Source organism: Dipteris shenzhenensis, chromosome 16 (genome assembly GCF_047967505.1).
Source record: "Dipteris shenzhenensis isolate YYH24624 ecotype China chromosome 16, Dip_SZ_1.0, whole genome shotgun sequence".
NCBI classification, from domain to species: Eukaryota; Viridiplantae; Streptophyta; class Polypodiopsida; order Gleicheniales; family Dipteridaceae; genus Dipteris; species Dipteris shenzhenensis.
In genome coordinates this window covers 22,811,541-22,831,540 of record NC_141611.1, presented here as the reverse complement: position 1 = coordinate 22,831,540, position 20,000 = coordinate 22,811,541, and the positions used below count along the sequence as shown (strand labels likewise).

The following is a 20,000-nucleotide window of genomic DNA, read 5'->3' as shown; positions in this document are numbered from 1 at the left end:
ATTGCTCTAACATCTAAACAAGATCATTTATTTGGTTAATGATGCTTAGGAAATACATTAAGAATTGTAAGCAAGGCACTACTTTGGTTAGGAGATGAATTTTACCTCTACCGATCTGACATTCAACGGCCTCAACCCAATACATCTTGCCAGGTTATATGCCTCCATTGAACTTCTTGCCATTTCCATAATGACTTGGTTCTTGCACTCCACCACACCAATTTGTTGAGGGGTGAGAGCAACTATTATTTATCTCTTGATCCCCCTCTGCTTGCAGAATGCTTGGATTTCCTTATCCATATACTCTTCATCCTATCAGTGTGTGAGTCTTCAATCGGTGCCTGCTCTTCCACTCACCTCAGCTAGCCATTCTTTGAACTTCCCAAAAGTATTTGAGTTCTCTTTTAGGAAATATACCCACACCTTTTGGCTATAATCGTCTATAAATGTGAGAAAATACAGACAACCACCAAAGGATCTCTTGACATGTGCCCACACAAGTCAGAGTCTACCAGTGCCAAGGGTGTGGTGTTCCTCTTCTGCTATGTGAAAAGGATTCCGGTGTTGCTTACCCTTGAGGCAATGTGTGCAGAAAGAAGAATGTGGGTGAAGCTTTGGAAGTGCCATCACCATATTTTTGTCATGCATATCTGCCAGGGGATCTTTCCTCCATGTTCACTAGATTGGGGCATGACCGACGGGGTTTGCAGTGGCTCGTCAGATGTAGGGCTGCTAGGAGACCACAACGGGTTGCACACACAGATCACTGTCAGTGCTCTAGCACAGGTTTCCCGTCATCACAGCCTCATTCATCGCTGGGCCCCCCTTGGCCACGGTCCAGATTCTCTCATGTAATAGATCTGATATGATTTGATGATGTTGTATACATTGTGGGTGATGATGCCGATTAGAGTCTCCACCCTTCAACTCATTGTATCAGGGTTCTTTCAGTTTCAATAGACCCTACGGTCTTTTGAATACCCTAATAAACTCTTTCTTTCTTTCTGTCATGTAATAAACTTTCTCTCTCTCATGTATCCTCTCTGTTATTTTGTATGTTTGCATTATTTAATTAACTTTGGTAAGCATTGTAACTGTAACTCCCCAATAGATTTAAAGACACCCCCAAACATATTTGTAGTTTATTATAGCAACCTTATCCCTGGGATACAATGAGATAATGAGCTTTTTTTACCTCGCGAGTTTTCATCCTTTTCTTCTATTCATGTCACCAGATGTTTTTTGGATGTATCTAAGCATAAATCTAACTGATATATATTCGACTTTACTATGATTTCTAATCTTGGCTGTACTGTTTTTGTTGTTTGAATTGCTCTTATGATCGCAAAGTTTGGCTCACTTCAAAAAAGAAATCTGTCTGAAAATGAGACTAGCTTTAAAATTGTCATAAAAAGGGGGAGCACCTGAAAATATGTAACCATACGATGTGGGTTCAATAGAAGGGATTTTTAAATCCAAAAGTTCACAGAAATTTACATACAGAAGGTGTTTTTAATCCTCAAAATTACGTGATTCAACTTAAATTTTAATCCTCAAAATTCAAATTGATAAAGAGAAAGAAATTTAAGACCCATATGTCAGTAGGGGTTTTAATATTACCTCTTGAATGCATGCCATTTGTTACTCTTTCTAGTAGTGCACTGCCTGGGCATTTTCTAAGCCCATACATCTTGAGTGTTGGCAAGGATATGACTTTTTCAAAGATTGATAATTAAGAAAATTTTGAACAATTGGGGAAAATACAGATAAAAAAGGTGTTTAAAAGCATTGCTTAGTATCTTGTTCAATGAATTGTGGCTCATGTTTTAAGTTTGTAGAAGTGACAATAGTTTGGCTCTATGATGCAAGATTTATATCTGCTCAATTGAAACACGTCTGTTAGGGTATACTTAGTTGTCTATCCAGGAAGATGTTCCTTCTTCTCTTGAATGTCATGTTTTTGTGTTTAACAGGTACGGCAAGCTGAAGATGGAGGGAAAGTTTTTTGGAATGCAATGTCTCTTGTCGTCAACTTTGGAATGGTCATGTTGGAAGTTAGTGTCGTCGTTTTCTTATCTCAAGGTTACCTTGTTAGTGGGCAGAATGCCCTCATAAGAACTCTTCTTTTTGCTGGTCTCGCTGCCATTATTGATACTTTTGCAAAGGTAACTTACAAAACCATTTAAACAATCTATACTAGAGGATCTACAATTATTAATATTAGGCTGTTTTTCAAGACGGTTTATTTCCAAAAGGTACTCTGGCATGTGAATATAAACAAGTACCAAAATTTCTATTTAAATTGGTAGGTGCATTGCTCAATTCATTTTTCTGATGTTAATCTTTTGTGCATGCCAATCTTTAAGGATAGTTGTCAAATTAACTTGGCCCTAGGCCAATAGGTTGATAGCCAAATTACCTTGGCCCTAGGCCAGTAGGTTGATAGCCAACATAGCCGGGCATTACAATTCAGGATGACAGATTTTGCATGCCACATGGGTTCGTTATTTGAAGTTTTGGCAGGTATTACAATTCAGATGGCTGACTTGTATGTCTCCTGCATGACCCTTGGCAGCCTGTATACTGTTCTGCTGTTCTTTTGTCCCATGTGATTTGGTAGCTTGTGTGGCTGCCATGTTGACCTGTACTTCGCTGGCTGGAGCTGTTGGCAGCCCTCCACTTGTCAGAGGCTCCTGCTGCCAACTATTTAGCCAGGGCTGAAGCATGTCCATGACATCCCCGTCCACTGAAGGCAACATTAGGGAAGATTGACGGCCTTCTTAAATGCTGCAAGGAGCTGATGCTTAAATGTGACTGTGTACAAGCACTGGTGGTTGCTGGTCCCTTAAACTTGTGGAGCGAATGTGCTCTGGCTCAACCACATGGATTTAGCCATGACACATGGAACATTGGATTCATTGTCCACTTGTTGGCAATAAAGCGTCATGGTTACCTCATCCATGACCCCGATAATAGTGAATGGACCAGATTTCCCATGTGAAAGGTTCAGATCCCTATGTCTGGTAGATGTTTTGTGCTTTGGCTATCTTGTCGCTCATTGACTCTAGGATCTGCTCATAGCTCTTGAAAATCCTTCCGGCTTCAACCTTATCTGAAGTCTTAGTGAAGAGGAACTTGAATTTCTTGCCAAATGCTGCTCTATAGGGAGTGCTGCTCACACTGGAATAGGTGTCCTTAAGGATCCGCTATACTAATGGAAGGTATTTCTCCCATTTGGATCACGTTTCAATGCCATAGCACTTTAGTATGTTGAAGGCAAGCTAATTATAGATCTTTGTCTGGTCATCTAACATTGGAGGAAAGTTGCTGAAAAAATTGAGCTGCGTATTGAGGTGGTTAAACAGGGCCCCCCAAAAGCCATTGGTGAACTTGGAGTCTTGATCCATTAAAGATGCCCAATGATATACCCCCTTCTTTTGCTAAGATAGCCACTTACAAAGCCTTTCCTGTTCATACTAAGACTCAGCTGAAATCTCCTGGCATTATTGACCTTGTAGCGAAAAGAAAGGGAGCCCTTTTCTTGGTACGTGAATCCACTCCCACTCCCCGGGGTTCACTGCAAATACTTTATGGGGATACTTCCATAGAGTCAAATCCTCCATGAAGCCAAGAAACACTGCTCCACATGATCTAGAACCCTATCAGGCTAAAAAACAATGTGCACAAGAGTATCCTTATCTCTAAACGTGGACAACCTGCCCTCAAAGTAAACATTAAAAACAAGGCATCCCTGTTTGAACCTTGTTGTAGCGCTATGACTTGAAGCGGGATCCTTGAGCTCGTAAAAGCCCCAAGTCAAGTAGAGCAATCGTGAGGCCTGTCATCTGTATCATCCCAATCCAAGGGCATGGCTGCATCAATCTGCTCAATTTTCCTTGAACTGTTGGAAAGGTCACCTGCCCATCAGAAGCCCCTAAATGAGCAGAGCATGGATCTACCCAGAGAAAAATGAGAGAGGGGGCTGCCACATGGGCAGCACCTTACAGCAAAACAGGGCAGGGTCTCCCGAGGCAGAGGTGCAATTTGGCGAGGTATGTGGGCAGGGTTATCACCTGCAAGGGGACCAGAAGATGGTGACTGGTTGTGGGCAGGATTATGGCATGCACAACAGGGCTGCCACATGGCGGGGTATGCAGTTCACGGGCTGGGCCCTGCATGGAACAAGGGGGCTGCAAAGGGCACCTGCCCTTAAATAGGGCTGAGGCTGGCCAGCATACGGGCCCACAAAGGGGCCCCAACAGCCCCATAAAAAGGGGCTGGTGGGTCGGTTGGAGGACAGACAGCAGTCGGCCATTATTGCCCTGCTGGTTGGTTATTTTGGGGCATCCCTTGCCCTATAAAAGGGTGGCCTCTGGGCCTCATAATACATCCACTCAAGGCTCCCTTCTGGGAGCAGGAGCAGCACACTTGGGGCCTACATCCAAGAGGACTAAGGAGGGCTGTGTACTGCCGACAAAGCAGGAAGAAGGGCTGCACAACTAGGCTGACTGACAGTCAGGGCAGCAAGGTGCGGAGAATCAGACATGGAGACTAAGGTCTACATACCCTCATTAGGGAGCACGCGGACTCAGGGATCTAGGAGTGTCTCGGATGTTCTAAGTCAGCATCTTTTGGTGAGGACAAAGGACCACGGTTTGGTGGGACTTTGGCCCTTTGTTGTATTGTGTCCATTGGACAGAAATATTTAGTTGGTCTTATATCTCTCTTGAGCATTGTCTATTTGCTGATATGCACATATATGTGAAGCACATTAAGTAAGGAAGTTTGTGATTTCACTCACACTACCATTGTGTGAGCTCCTGGGCTATTCTATCAATCTTCCGCTATGCATACCTTTTGTTTGTTGATTCTTAACATGCACTTTCTTTAAGGTGACTTACTAATTGGAATTTACGATCACCTGGAAGGTGTTTGAAATCCTTCCAAGAGTCCATATGAGAAATCAAGGCCTCTCTCCCAGCTAGATCATTGCATATAATGAGAAGTACCAAGTGGTTTGCCATGATCAAGTATATTGTCATTCCACATGACAGGTTGCCTGTCAATTTTGTCCAGAGAGGAAGGGGGAACTTTCCGAAGAATACTCCTAAGCTGCCCCAAGATTTTAGGATAGCAGCCATGAGAGGGACGGAAGGATCCTGTGGAATTAAAATCCATGAGTGCTATCCATCCAATCTGCACTTGTGGAAAGAGAACACGAGAGAACACGATGGTATGCAATGAATCTTTCAAAGGTTCATGTCCTGGCAAAGCCCCCTAACCACCACCTTGCATAATAAGGCCCTGCATTGTAAGTTAGGATTAATGATATTGAGGTCCACTTCCCGTGTGGGGAGGATCAAGGTCTCCCATGTCATGACAAGAGAAATCAGTAATCCGTGATTAGTAGACACTAGAACATTATTATATATTGTACGCCAATGGTGTAACATGTATTTGTATTTATGATGGACACTGACCGAATTGTTATCGCGGTGAATCATCTGAGTAGATAGGGCTAGTCGAGCTGGAGCCATTGCTTCAGACAACATCAAATTTGGACATGTAACACTTATTCTATTAATAAATATGTGCACCCACGTGTCTAGGTCCTAGGGGCAATAGGAAGGGAAGGGTGCATTAAGGTGCATTGAATGGTAGATGCATGGGTCATATGCTAAGGGTAGGTCTAAATGGGAAGATGGAACTTGAGTGATGTCAAGGGACATTAATGAAAGGGTATCACCCTTCATTGTGAATCTCACGTAGCATTCTCTGTGCTCACCTGGCATTTATCTGGTATCTCTCTCCCACCTTGCATGTAGGATGAAAAAGAAACAAGTACTTTCACAAGGGCTTCTCTTTCCCCATTGGAGGGCCGATTGGCATTCAAATTGTGCATGCATTGCACACATTTGCATTTTTTGAGAAATATGGTTCTTCACATTTGGTATAAGAGCAACGACAATCCATGACTGGGATGGGAAGAGGAAGAGAGAGACATGAGAGCGATAGCTCGTGCGGGACCTCTACACAGCTAGGCAGGGCAGGGAGAGGGACGGGAGGTAGCCTCACGGGTAGGGACTGCACGCATAATGGCGAGGGAGCGCAGGGATTTGTACGGGCGGCATGCGTGACGTGAAGTTCTGTACAACCGTGAGGGACGAACCAAGGAAGTCTCTCTGTTTTGAATGGAAAGTAAAGTCCCTCTATTTTGAATTGAGAGTGGGTGCAAGCCTCGATTTCTGAGTTTTGGATTGGAAGCGTGTTCGAGGTTGGGATTTTTGTTCTTTTGCCCTCCCTCCAAACCCTGAATTTTAGAAGTCCTAGGCGAGGGCTTTCTCTAAAAATTGTGCTCTTGGACGGGGAACAGGGTGAGTCCCCTTCCCGCTGTGTGAATATACTCTTTAAACCCTTAAACCATGAGGAAAAGAGACCCCCCCGTATTGAAACAAGATTTTAAGGGGGTGATCCACCCACCAAGTACTCTCTATAATGGTGTCTAGAGCTTCAATCCACTCAAAACAAGTAGCCCAAACCAAGTGTACCAGTTTATAGCAAAAAAACAAGAAGAAGAGCCCAAAAGAGAAGAAAGAAGAGCTCATTTCAGATTGTTCTTCAACACCAATGAAGCGAGAGTCGGATAAGTACCACCAACTCTATAACACTTGATTTTTATTGTAAAATAAGTCATTTTCTTCCTTGTATTACTAAAAGGAAAGAATGGAAGGGGAAGGGAGATTTAATAATGAACTTGTCCTTTTTGCTTTACTACTAGAAGGGGATAGGGAGAGAACACCATCACTTATCTTGAAGAGGATAGTTTAGATGAGATCTACACACATCTTGACTATGATAACCCACAAATAGAATTACCTTCGTCTCTCCTTCAAGAACCTCTTCATAGGGAGTTCTCCTTTAGAAATGATAGGAGAAACGAGTCCATCCAAGAGCAAGGCGCTGAGTTTACGTCTTTAGCTCAAAATCCCGTACATCAACTTGGATTATAATCTAAGTACAAGAGGAAAAGAGGAGTCTCTCGTCGATCAGCTGGTTTCTCAGCTAAGCAATATGATTGAACAATCGATTCTGATAAAATTTGGGACCAAGAGAGTGCTGAATTTTGGGGATGAAGATTTAAGTACCCCCTCGAAGAGAGCCAAATTTCAATCCCGAGAGAGAATTGAATTCCCAAAATATGATGGAGCAAGAGAGGCGGATAAAATTCTTAATTGGATTCACCATTTTGAGCTATATTTTGCCCATCAAGATAAGACCGATCACGAGAAGCTTGCTCTTGCCACACTGCATCTACAGATGGATGCTTTGATGTGGTGGTCCTTATTACAAACGGGAAAAGAGCCTTCAATGGTCTAAGCTTATAGAGTAGCTGAAGGCCACTTTCATGCCTCCGATGCATGAAGAAGAATTGACCTTCCATTGGGAAAGGTTTAGGTGATTCAATAATGAGAGTAACGCTGAATTTATAGCCAGCTTTTGGGAATTCTCTTTAGAGTTCCTTGAGAAGGGTGAGGATGATAGAAGAAAGAAGTATTTAGAAGCCCCAAGTCCGAAAGTGAGGTGTGAGGTCAAAATGTTCAACCCAACCACCCTTAAAGACCTCACTAAATTGGCTGAGATTGCTGAGAGGAAATTGAATCCTCGTAAACCCCTCAACAAAGGAAAGGAGAAAGCTATTGTATAGAATGTTAACAACGAATCACATCGTGGATGGATACCATTTCCTTCCATGACTGACGATGAGAAGAAAAGGCTGATTATGGAGGGTAAATGTTTCAGATGTAAGAAACATAAGCTAGGGCATCCATGGCATAATGTCCTACTCTATTAGCTAAAATTGCCAAGACTAATTCTGTAAAAGGGAAAGGCAAAGCATCCAAGGAGGAGGGTGAGGCTTCTACCTCCTCATCCCAGGAATCTACTGTGGACATAGAACCTTCAACCAAGAGTAAATGCTATCCATTCACCCAACATTGGTGTATGGATTTGTGAATTGGATAGAGAGTAGATATATATTCATTATGGAATATGGATAGATAATAAAGAACCTTCTCCTCCATGTAGAGCGTCTTATAGGATGAATAGGGCTGAAATAGAAGAGTTGGAAAAAGAGATTGATGATGCTTTCCATGTTAGCTTGTTGAAGCCTTTTCATGGAGAAGTGCCACAAGATATGCCAGGTGAAGAGCAACTTGAAGTTGATGAGCAAGATGAAGTCTTGATTCCTGAGCAGATTGTGGCACATAAGGATCGAAAGGTTAATGGTAGAGTTTCCAGACGCTATCAAGTGAAGTGCAAGAATTATCTTGCAAATGATGTGATCTGGATGGAGGAGAATGAATTGGCAGATTCACCACAGGTTTTGCAGCTCTACCTTGAGGCATTTGGTCTCAAGCCTACTGCGGTAGCGGCTCATTCCGGTTCAGTCGAGCACAGGTCTGGAGCATTACCGGATGCTCATGGGGAGGGTAGCACCTCCGCTCCCACAGTGCAGACAAGCTCACAGGATATCTAGAGGTCGTTTGGTGACACTACGGTTCCACCCGAGGCACTAACGCTGACAGTGTTTCTGCTGTGAGACTTCTGTGATGAGTGGTCATGACACTCCAGACAGTTGATACACTACCATATGGATGGATCTGCAGTCGTGCCGTATGTGCATTGTATTTTTGTACTTCATATGATGTACTACTATGGATTATGGGCTGTTTATGCCTATTGTGATGCCCTTTTCTATTTGCTGTAATTTTGGGACAGCAAACAGGATTGTTTGCTGTTTCAAGACGGGGGTATGTCATGGGGACGTGATGGCGAAGTGATTAAACTAACTGTCACAGAATTTGGCCTAAGGGTGCCAGGCTAGGGGCATTAGTTAATGTCCAAAGGGTACCTATGATTTAATGTGCAACAAGTGCAACTCCTAGTGCTATTAACTTGGTCCTATTCCCTCAGGTAATTGGTTTAGTTCATTAGATTCATGCTTTAAAAATTGACCCACTAGAGGTCCTATATACTAGGGTCATTGGTTCCAAGCACTAGGGTCATGACTTTAAAAGTGACCCCCTAGGGGCATTAAAATCCCACGCCCTATTTGCCATGTGTCCTGTGTGTGAGCATGTGTGGGCTCTTTACTTGACTTGTGGCGCTTGTGTGTCCCATCTGGAAGCACCTGGAAGGTCTTGGAGCCCTTCCCCAGTCTACCCTGCTGTTCTGGGTCTTCTCCCCTACTAGAGGGGTCTTTTGTAGAAGATGGCAGATTTTGGCAGCTCTTTCTTGGCTGGCTAAAGACGTTTGTGAAGCTTTCTCCACGATAGATCTTTCCCCCTTGGTGTTTCCTGCTGTTGGCATGCTCCTTGGACCTGGGCGTCCCCATTTTGGGCCTTCTCTAAAGCTTTTCTCGACATTCTTCATGACAGAATGCCTCCTTTTCTTCGTTTGAAGCCATATTCTGCAGTCAGGTTTACTTGACTAGAGTCAAGTATCTTTGACCGTAGTCAATCCTTTGACCATTAAAATAACTCTTTGACCATAATTAACACATATAAAACTCTTTAATTATGATCAAATAAATGGTCAACTGTACTTTGACTTAGGATATTTACATTGTGGTGACAGGAGGTCCCCCAGAGTGATCTGTGTGTCCCCTCGATGTCTCGTGTGTCGTGATGCGGTCGTCGGGTCGGGGTCTCTGTCACGTTGATAAGGAAAAAATGGAAAGACAACCAAGAATTATGTACTTCACCACGTCAGATAGTTGAGACTTCATAGGGATCAGCTGCAATGTGGGCTTGTACATGATGAGCTTATGAACCAGATTCCAGAGTATGTGTCTTTGTAATAGGCACCGAGACAAACCCCCAAAAAAATTGACTGAACATAGATCACACAGACTCAGAGAGAACCAAAGGACTACACAACCTGAGCCAACTAGACTTTAGAACTGAACTTTCCTCAACAACTCAGAGAACAGTCAGCCTCAGAATACTACGAACCCACAACCCACATGAAGGTTATCTTTGGGACTTTTCAAGACTTCAACCCACAATCAAGATCCCACAGCCAAGACTCGTAAGCCTCCATCAAGAGCAATAGCTCATAACTCTTGACGTGATCATAACTGCTCCACAGCATCTCCTTCTCAAACACCGAGCTCCAGCTTTCCACAACTCTCCCCAAATCTGCAGTCAACAACCAAAGAGTGAAAGGGACTGGCTTGCAGATCGCATCAATCATCTCTGCTCTTACACAACTACATCCAGCGTCTGTATCTTTCTCTTGCTCGTAGAGTACTCCACACTCATAGCTTCATGTCGCCAACAGTCCTCTAGTCAGTAGAACTGATACCACGGCTATGCCTCAAGCTTTTACTAAGCAATAGCTCATAACCAGCCACCTACAAGCCCACACGAAAGACATCTCAAGCAACAGCCTCAGCCTCTTCTATTTCCCGTATTGTATGCTTTCCGTCACTCAAGATATTCTGCCCAAAACCTCCATGATAGCTATGCTTCTCACAGCCAAGAAACCCACGATGCTTCATGTTCATCCGTCGCCCAGAATCCTCTTCTTAGCCCACACCATCAACTGCACAGCCAAGACTCCTAGAGAACTGCAGTAAGCGCCAATCGTGCCACAGAGATCACGGAGCACTTGGAGCCCATACATCCCAAGCTATTGTAGTCGAAAATTCACAACCCGTCACGTACGTTGGCCTTCTTGTGATGGTTGTTCAGCCTTCCGCTCACGCACGACCTCCCATCAACAATTGCGAGCCTCTCCAACCTTCCTGATCGTTCCCCGTCTGCTCCTTATCGCACTCCAGCCTCTCCCATATCTCGTAGCCCTTCTGCTCTCAGAACCTCCTACACCCGTCGTCTGAGCTTCCCCGGCTGCTCATAACCTCCCTTCGTCGCAAATCCTCCACACAAGCAGCAACTTTCTGGCCTGCAACCTCCTCCAGCTCTTCTGAGCTCCTCCTCATCCACACAGTTGCAATGCGCGTGCTCCTTCTAGAGCTCTCCAACTCGTATCATATAGTAGCCTCCTTTCACGTAGCATGCCAGCTCGTCGTCGAGAAGCATCCCTTCATCCATCACGTAGCCACCTTTGCATGAGCAGGATGCGTTCTCAATTAGTCCAGCCACCTCAGCCTAATCTGCCACCTCATCAGTGACATTTTACCACTCTCAAGACATTTCCCCCAAATCACATTAAATGCACATTTTGGACCTCTAGTCACACAATTCCTACACACATTAGCATGCACATTAAAGCTTGCATGCAACCCCGTACACACACATGAAAAGCCCTTTGACATGGACACCATAACATATCAAATTTTTGTAACATGCAAGTGCACATTGACTCAGGGAAAAAAACCCTCCATGACTTGACTTTACATGACCCCAAAAACATTTCACTTGATCACACACTAGACACCCTTGCTTTGGAAGTCTGGTACAACCACATTGCATTTCATCATTTCCCATGAAGTCCTTGCAAAACATACTTTATTATCTCAAAAAACTATACATCAATCCATCATGCTTGTGAAAGAAAAATCCACAAATGCCAAAAGCCCACACCTACCCTAGATGTGTACAACTACGTGCCTACCCACAACTATTTACAGTGCTCAAAAACTTGATACAGATTTTGTCCTATCATTTTGCCCATCCCCAAGTCTGCAGACATTCATGTCTTGCAGATAGAGGTATAGAAGATTTGCATTTCTTCAAAGATATCCTCATCCATGAGGTCTTCCGACTTGTCTGGTTTTATCACAGTAGGTCCACAGCCGCCCACACTCATGATCCTATGAAAGTATTTCTTTAGTCTGAAGCCATTGACTCTATTCTTATGCTGCCGACCATCCAAATCCTCAAGTTGATATGATCCATTTTTGAATTTCTTCGTCACACGGCGTCCATCCCATTTGGTCACAAATTTCTTCTTGAAGGTAGAATCCAGACTACTGTTGTATCTCAAAACTAGATCACCCTCCTTGATTTTCTTATCCCTGAATTTCCTGTTTGCTCTCTTCTGATTCTCCTCTTGAATTAAAGCATAATGTTCCACCGCCTTTTGTCTATCTAGTTGTGCTTCCTGCAAATCCAATAACCGGTTCTGGAAAGTAGAATTTGAATCCTCGTTTATCTTCATTAACATCTGTAATGCAGGAATTTCTACTTCCAAGGGTAATAGAGCTTCTTTCCCGTAAACAAGATGAAATGGTGAAAACTGGGTGCCTTCTTTTACTACAACTCTGTAAGTCCGTAAAGCCTAGTGCAAAGCAAGATCCCACTCCTTCTCATAGGTTCTCATGATCTTTCCCATGATATTAGTACACACACCATTAAAATTTTCATTCATCCAATTACATTGAGGGTAATAGGGACTTGCATATCTGTGTTTAATCTTTAGCTTACCACATAATAAATCCATCAGTTCACTCCTGAAACCTGGGCCTCTATCAGAAGCAACTCCAGTGGCACACCAAATCTACAGCAAATATCCTCATACACAAATTTACATACAGATTTCGCATCGACAGCCCGTACTGCTCGTGCTTCAGCCCATCTCGTCAAATAATCCACAGTTGTCAGCATATAACAATTTCCCCTGGCTGTCATGGATAGAGGACCGATGGCATCTAGTCCCCATTAGAAAGCAAGCATGATATTTCTGAGTTCTGGATATAAAATCCTCTTACTTATCTGCTGACACTGTAGGCATGACCTACACCAATGTCTTATGTCTCTCTGGAGGGATGGCCACACATATCCTTCTGTCAGTATTTTCCTCAGCATGATTTTGAAAGCAAAATGTCCTCCACATACTCCCTCATGATTAGCTTGTAGGATATGAAAAACTTCCTCATGCCAGGGAATTCTTCTGAGCACCAGATCAGCCCCTTTCATGTAAAGAACATCATCTATCAGACCCTAGTGGTGTGATGAATCCCTCCTCCGAAATACGAAGACAGTAATCTCTTTAGAAACTCAGCTTCACTGGAAGCTCCCTCGGCTCCAACTAGGTCCTAAAGATGTGTAGCTGCAGGAGATCCTCTCGAATGACCTAGTTGGTGTGTGGCCCGATCGGGATGGTGGGTGGGAGTACTGGAGTTGCATCTAAACTGTACTGAAAAGGAGGTATCCTATCGATGTGAAACCCTAGTCTCACAAACCATCTGTGAGTCCGTGCATACTAGCATCGCTTGTCTCCCTCTGCTACCAACCTCATGGAGGAATCGAGAGCCAACCATGGCAACCTCTGTCTCCCTGATGTGCAGTCCCCATATGATCTAACCCGGTGTAGATATGTGATGGTCTGAAAGGCTGCATCTAGCTGGAGTGGAGAAGCACCAAACTCGGTTTGAATGATGTGATGTGGTACAGACGGTTTCCCCCGGATCATCCGTGAGAGCATGAGGATCTGCAGGTGCTCCACCCGTGTCTACTCTATCTCTGACATGTTAGGTCCCCAACAAGGGCTGCCATACATACCGGCTGGTCGGACCAAGCAGTCGAAGAGAAGAGCCTTGGTCCGAGGGTCCTGGAAGTGGAAGTGGAAGCATTGTCTCTCTAGCCGGGCCAGTGAGGTGTATCCCCTACTCTCATCGTGAAGATCGGGCCGGAGAAGATGACCCCTAGGTAAGTGTATGAGGATACCATCTCAACCGGTGACCCACCGAAAGTGAACTGCTTCCATTGCATGTTTGCTCGAGAGGTGTTAAAGATCATGACCTTGGTCTTGCCAAGGTTGACCTCCAAATCATGGGATAAACAAAAAGCCTGCAGTGCATCCAGGTGTCGCTAGAGCCCCTCGGGTGTGGACGACAAGAGTGCCACGTCATCTGCATAAAGAAGAATCCTGATGATGATCCCGGTAAGTGAGCAACCGGTCCCTCCGAACACCCCCATGAAAGTCTCAAGCTCATCGATGTAGAGGCCAAACAGGGTTGGTGATAAGGGACAACCCTGTTTGACCCCTATGGTACTCTAGATCTCATCTGTCCAACCTGCGCCTGTCCGAACTCGGCCTGAGACTCTCATAAAGTGCCATGACTGCCCAGATGATCTCCTTATCAAATCCCAGTGTCTGTAGGCATGTGATGAGACGAGCTCGAGGTACTGTGTCAAAGGCTTTGCGAAAATCAACAAAGCAGCAATATACCCTCTCCTTCTGTGATCTGGCCTCCTCAATGACACTCCTGAGTGTGAGTATGTGATCCATAGTCCCATGGTCTCGCCTGAAACTGGCTTGACCCTCTGCTCTGAGCTCTCTCATCTCTGCGAACAGGCTGACCGACGCATCCAATACAGCTGCATAGATCTTGGACATCAGATGTCCAATCATGATAGTCCTGTAGTTACTCGGGTCCATGGGATCCCCTACCTTGTGGATGGGGGTGATGGTGTTGAGTGTCCAAGTGCGGGGGAAGCCAAGGCAAACAGCATCATTGAATAGCTTTGCTAGGATCGAGGCTAACGTGTCGATCCCATATGTGATAAACTCAGTGCATAGCCCCTCGTGATCCTTAGCGCGGTCATTGTGCAGTTTCAATGTTGCGTCCTTGACTCCCCCTCTGGTGAACAACGTGCAAGTGGTGGGGTGAGGTGTGTATGAGATCTGGAGTGTGTATGAGAGAAAGGAGATGAGTTGGAGAGAGAGTAGAGTCGACAACCCGATTGGGTCCCTGTACCCACTGAGGTCCCCCTCCCCCAATCAGGGGAGAATTTGATTTATACTTGGAGAACTGAGAAATACAAAGAACACTTTTCGAGAGAGCACGGAACGCGCTTCTGAAGAGCTCATTATGCACATGTATAGCAGACCCAAAGACCTGAGAGGCAACGCTGACCAGTACCGAGACCTTGATGCTGCCCACACTGACGATGTAGGACGCTTCTGCAAGGCAAGGGAGAGGCTTGTGCTGTCTACCGGAAATGTAGGGTTACTGTGTGAGTGAGAGAGTGATAGCTGAGAGTAATAGATACTGAGAGAGAGCTGAGATGTGACTGAGAAACTAGAGCTAAGAAGTAGGCTGTGTAGCCTGTAAAGAAAACTGAGAAAAGCTGAGGAGACAGTGTCCAAACCTCTCTCCGTTTGCTGGTCCAAACCTCCGACTGTTGTGCTGCATGGACACCTTCAGATCAGGCTGAACTGATGGCCAAGGGACTGAGGCTAGAGCAGGGCCAGAACTGAGGATCTCAGGGGCTGCACAAGGAGGCTCGAGTGGAGCTTGTAGGAGAGCTGAAGGCAGGAGCACTGAATGAGGAAAGAGGGCAGCCAAGGGGCCCTTTTATAGGGCTGGACTGAGCCAACCAACCCAGTCTGTAAACAGCGGACTGAGTCGGTCTGTTTTACAGACTGGTTGGCCTACAACCAGCCTATAAAAAGCCCTCCTTGGCTCATTTGCCAGGGGAGTTTTTGGGCAGCCTTTGCAGGCTGCGTTCCCTGCTTACCTGTCCAGCCTTTGGGGACCCTAAAGGGACTCCTAACCTAGGCTAAGACCTAAACTATAAGATGGAAACACTTAACCTATTGTTCTCCAGTGGGTACTAGTGAAGAAGAATTGACTTACTGACTTGACCTAAGGTTGAGAGACTGACCTAGATAGCTTGTGCCTGACTGTCCTTGGACAAGGGCTCACAAAGGGGTTAGAGCATACGACAAAATCTCCTATCTGGGAACTATAATGCACTTGTCGATGTAGCCAGTGTGTCACCTTGCACCCAAGTGCAGGGGTGCATGTGACATGGTGGTAGGTTCATTGCTTCCAAGTAGTCCGCCAATATCTGGGTAAACTCCTGGAAAAAATCTTTGTCCAACCACACTGCTTCATGGGTACCTCGATCACGAAACTTGGTGTAAAACTCACGGATCTTGTGTCCTGACCTATGCTTGAATTTATGAAGAAGGATCTGTTCTGGTTGCAAAATTTTGGCTTCATCAAGAACTTCAGGTTGTTGCTCGTTGGAAATCGCTGAAAGAGGAGGTCCAAAATATGGCTTCAACCAAGCTACATGGAACACGTTGTGCATAGTCCAACTGTCTGGTAGGCGTAACTTCATTGAGATATCATTGATCTTTTGAATAATAGGGAATGGTCCGAAGCTCCTGAAGGACAACTTAGGGCATCGCTTGCCCACCTGCTTCAATCGTTGGTTGACAATGCGTAAATACACCCATTGACCCTCTTTATACTGGACATCTCATCTGGATTTATTAGCTTGGTGTGTATACGATGCTTGAGCTTTGGCGATGCGGCTTTTCACGGACTCCGTAATCTCTGCCATGGATTTGGTGGTTTTGTTGGCTTGAAGAGATGGAGACACCTTCCGGGTGAGGAGTGAGGTATATTGCCGTCCAAACGTCGCTTGATAAGGTGTGCGACCAATACTCGAAGAATAGGTATCGTTTAGAATGGCCTGCACAAGCGGAAGAAACTACTCCCACTTTCCCTGAGCATCATGACAATATGATATCAAATGCCATACCATTATACTTTTCCGTCTCGCCGTTCAATTGCGGATGGAAAGCGCTGGACATCTGGAGCTTAGTACCAAAATTATCAAACAAGGCTCGCCAAAAGTTAGACGTAAACTTGGAGTCCCTGTCGGATGTTATGGTCTTTGGCAACCCTTCAGTGGGATACCAATACTTGATAAACAAACGAGCTACATCTTTAGCGCTAGCCGTTTGTTTGCAGGGAATGAGCATACAATATTTACTAAAGCGATAAACAATAGTAAGACATTGAGTATTACGCATACCTGCGGATGCTGGAAGTGGTCCCACGAAATCCATACCTATGTCCTGGAAAGGACCGTCGGGGATTGGCAATGGCATAAGTAAGCCTGCCGCTTTCTTGTGGGAAGCCTTGACCTTTTGCCGTATACGTCCTTCTGCATCTTTGGCCAATAGAAATAGCGCTCTAACTTCTCCAAAGTCCCGTTGATACCTTTGTGACCACCGGTAAGGGCGTCATGGGCATAATGAAGAAGCAATTGCCGTTTGTCTTTGAGTACACATAACCTTTTCTTATAGAAAAGCCAACCGTTCTCTAATGAGTAATGGCCAAACTCTGGAACTACGTGCCAAACTCTGCTGACTCTGCGTACTGTGCCTTCATACTATCAAGATCATTTCCTTTGATTTCGAGCACAATGGCTTACTCAATGGTTTGGATGGAATCTTTCCGACTGAGAGCGTCTGCAACGGGGTTGTTTTTGCCAGGAACGTACTCGATCATTCTCCCAAACTGCTGTAATATTTGACTCCACTGTTGCTGCCGATCACTCCATTGCGTACTAGGCATTGTCTGAAGCCACTTAAGGGCTTGGTGATCTGTCTTCACCGTGAAAGTCCGTCCGTATAGGAAAGGCTTCCAATGTTTTAATGCATGGATGACACCGAGGAGCTCTCTATCATACACTGAATAGTTCTTTTCGGCATCGTTAAGCTTTCTGCTGTAGTATGCCACGGGCCTATCCTCTTGCTGTAAAACTATCCCTATGGCAACATTGCTAGCATTTGTGATTACCAGAAATGGATCATCCCAAGAGGCGATCTTCATAACTGGTGCTGTTGTGGCCAACCGTTGCAAGTCGTGGAAGGCCTACAAAGCTTTGCCTGTGACTTGAACTTTTTGTTTGCGTGTCTTTATCCCCTTGAGTAAATTTGTAAGAGGGTCTGTGCATGTTGAGAAACCCTCCATGTGTGAGTTGTATGCTTGACACAAACCCACAAAGGATCAGATCTCTTGGGCCGTCATGGGGACAGCCCAACTTATGATAGCTTCGATCTTCTCAGGGTCCAATAGAATCCCTTGAGCACTAATGATGTAGCCCAAATATTGAATTTCTAGCAATCCGAATTCACTTTTCTTTGCGTTGAGATATATCTGGTTATCACGTAATAACTGTAGGGCACATCGCACATCTTTAATATGCTGCTCGGTTGTCATGGAAAAGATAAGGATATCATCGAGAAAGATGAACAAGTACTTCCCAATATACTCTGCGAATACCCGGGACATCATCTTATTGAATGTTGGTGGTGCATTCTTCAGACCAAAGGGCATGATGACGAACTTGTAATGAGCTCGCTCAGCTTGGAAAGTTGTCTTTGGGATGTCAGCTTTAAAAATGCAGACTTGATGGTAGCCACTCTTGAGGTCAATCTTTGAAAAATATCTTGCACCATTGAGTCTTTCCAAGATGTACTCGATGCGGGGCATAGGAAACTTGTTGCTTACCGTAAGCTTGTTGAGTGCTCTGCAGTCGACACATAGTCGTGACTTATCCTTCTTTGCCACAAATAGAATGGGTGCAGCAAAAGGTGAAGAAGAAGGTCTAATAAACCGTGCGCGCAGTAATTGAGACAATTGTTGCTCTACCTTCCCCTCCATAGACTTTAAAAGTCGATAAGGAAACTTACTTGGAGGTGTCGAGTCCAGAAGTAGATCGATGCGATGGTCTTTCGGTCGGTTGGGAGGCAGCTGGGGTGGTAGATTGTCCCAGAGCATGATGTCTTTGAACTCTTGGAGTGGATCCACCATTGCCTACCCCATCGGAGGAGCGGCTTGAACTGCAGTGATTTGGCACTGGACATAGACAAGTGCACACATGGCACCCTTGCGGGCGGCGTGACGTGCTTGAATATGAGAGATTAATGGAATCCCTGGAATGCTCCGATCACCGCGTATCACGGCGGGCTCAGGTAAACCTTTCACAATCGTGAAGGTATCCTGCCACCAATCAAGTGTCGGAACATGCTCACGGAACCACTGAATCCCGAGGATCATGTCACACCTCATCAAAGGAGTCAATATAAAATTCTGCGTAAACATGGCCTTTTGAACTGAAAAAGTGAACTGGATGGCCTTATGCGTGATGTGTGTGTGCAAGCCAGGCGTGAACCCGTCCACTGCAAGCTCGTGAGGCACCAAGGTGCACCCCACTGTCTTGGCAAGCTGAGGGGAGATGGCATCTTCGGAACTCTCCATATCAAACATGACAATAAACTAAGCCTCCAGGTTAAGCATATATTGGGGTAGGAGAAAACGGGATTTGAGATTGGCCACAAACGTTGCCCAAACGAAATTTGTCTTAAACGTTTTTAGGTCAGTATGCTTACTAGCCCAATGCTGCCACCAAGTCACCGCCTCACCTGTAAGATGAGGGGCTGCAAGGTGGACTTTATCTTGCTCATCTTGAATCCGTGCTAACAGAAAATGAGCTACAAACTGATGAATAAATTGTAAAATTGCTGAATGGTCACACTTACAATCATACTTAACAAAATTTGGAGTGGACCGAGTGAGTGGTGTTACCTTTGTCGATGGCGAAGTTGTGGTGGAGACGGCTGCTGCGCTCAAAGTTGCCTACATAGCGGCTAACATCTGTTTGTGTTGGAGAAGCATCGCCTTTCGGTCTAGCTTTTGTTGCCTCTCTGTGCCTGGGCGAGCTCTGCGCATCGCAGTGCCTCCTCATTTTTGCGTTCCTCACACATCAACAAGAGCATTTTTTCAAAATCTGTGGTTCCTCTTTCTTCCTGCGGCTTTTCTGCTTCTTTTTCCTCTAGATGTTGTTTTGTTAGGGTTAGGGTCAAACCCTAAACTCTTCCTAGGCCATAACTTTTCATGGCTAGCTCGGATTGCTCTTCTGTAAAAAGGTCAAATGATCGAAATTGCAAGCTCTATGCATTCGTGTCCATTATCTAGCCTGATTTGTTTTTCAAGTTACTTCTTTTTAAGAAATACATAAAATTTCTTAAGGTAGTAACCCAAGGTTGCTGCTTGGGGTTGATATGTGAAGATGGAGATCACGATATTGAGGAAGAAGATGATCATCAAGAATCACCTGACTTATTTAAGAGATGTCTTTTGCTTTCTTCTAGCTGGGATGAATGTTCTTCGAGTTGCTGCAGCAGGACCCGATTTTGCTCTAGAAGGTTCGCCATCACTTCTTGAG

At 44.9% G+C, this 20,000-nt stretch overlaps 1 protein-coding gene across 1 annotated transcript in view; it reads left to right on the top strand.

Moving 5' to 3' along the window:
• The window catches only part of LOC147892700 (protein CANDIDATE G PROTEIN-COUPLED RECEPTOR 2-like), a 37,508-nt gene that overhangs the window by 2,248 nt on the left and 15,260 nt on the right, over positions 1-20,000 (top strand). The window contains exon 2 of the mRNA XM_087387299.1: positions 1,974-2,165. Within this exon, the coding sequence (XP_087243425.1) occupies positions 1,974-2,165 (192 nt within the window). The remainder of the gene's footprint in view (positions 1-1,973; positions 2,166-20,000) is intronic.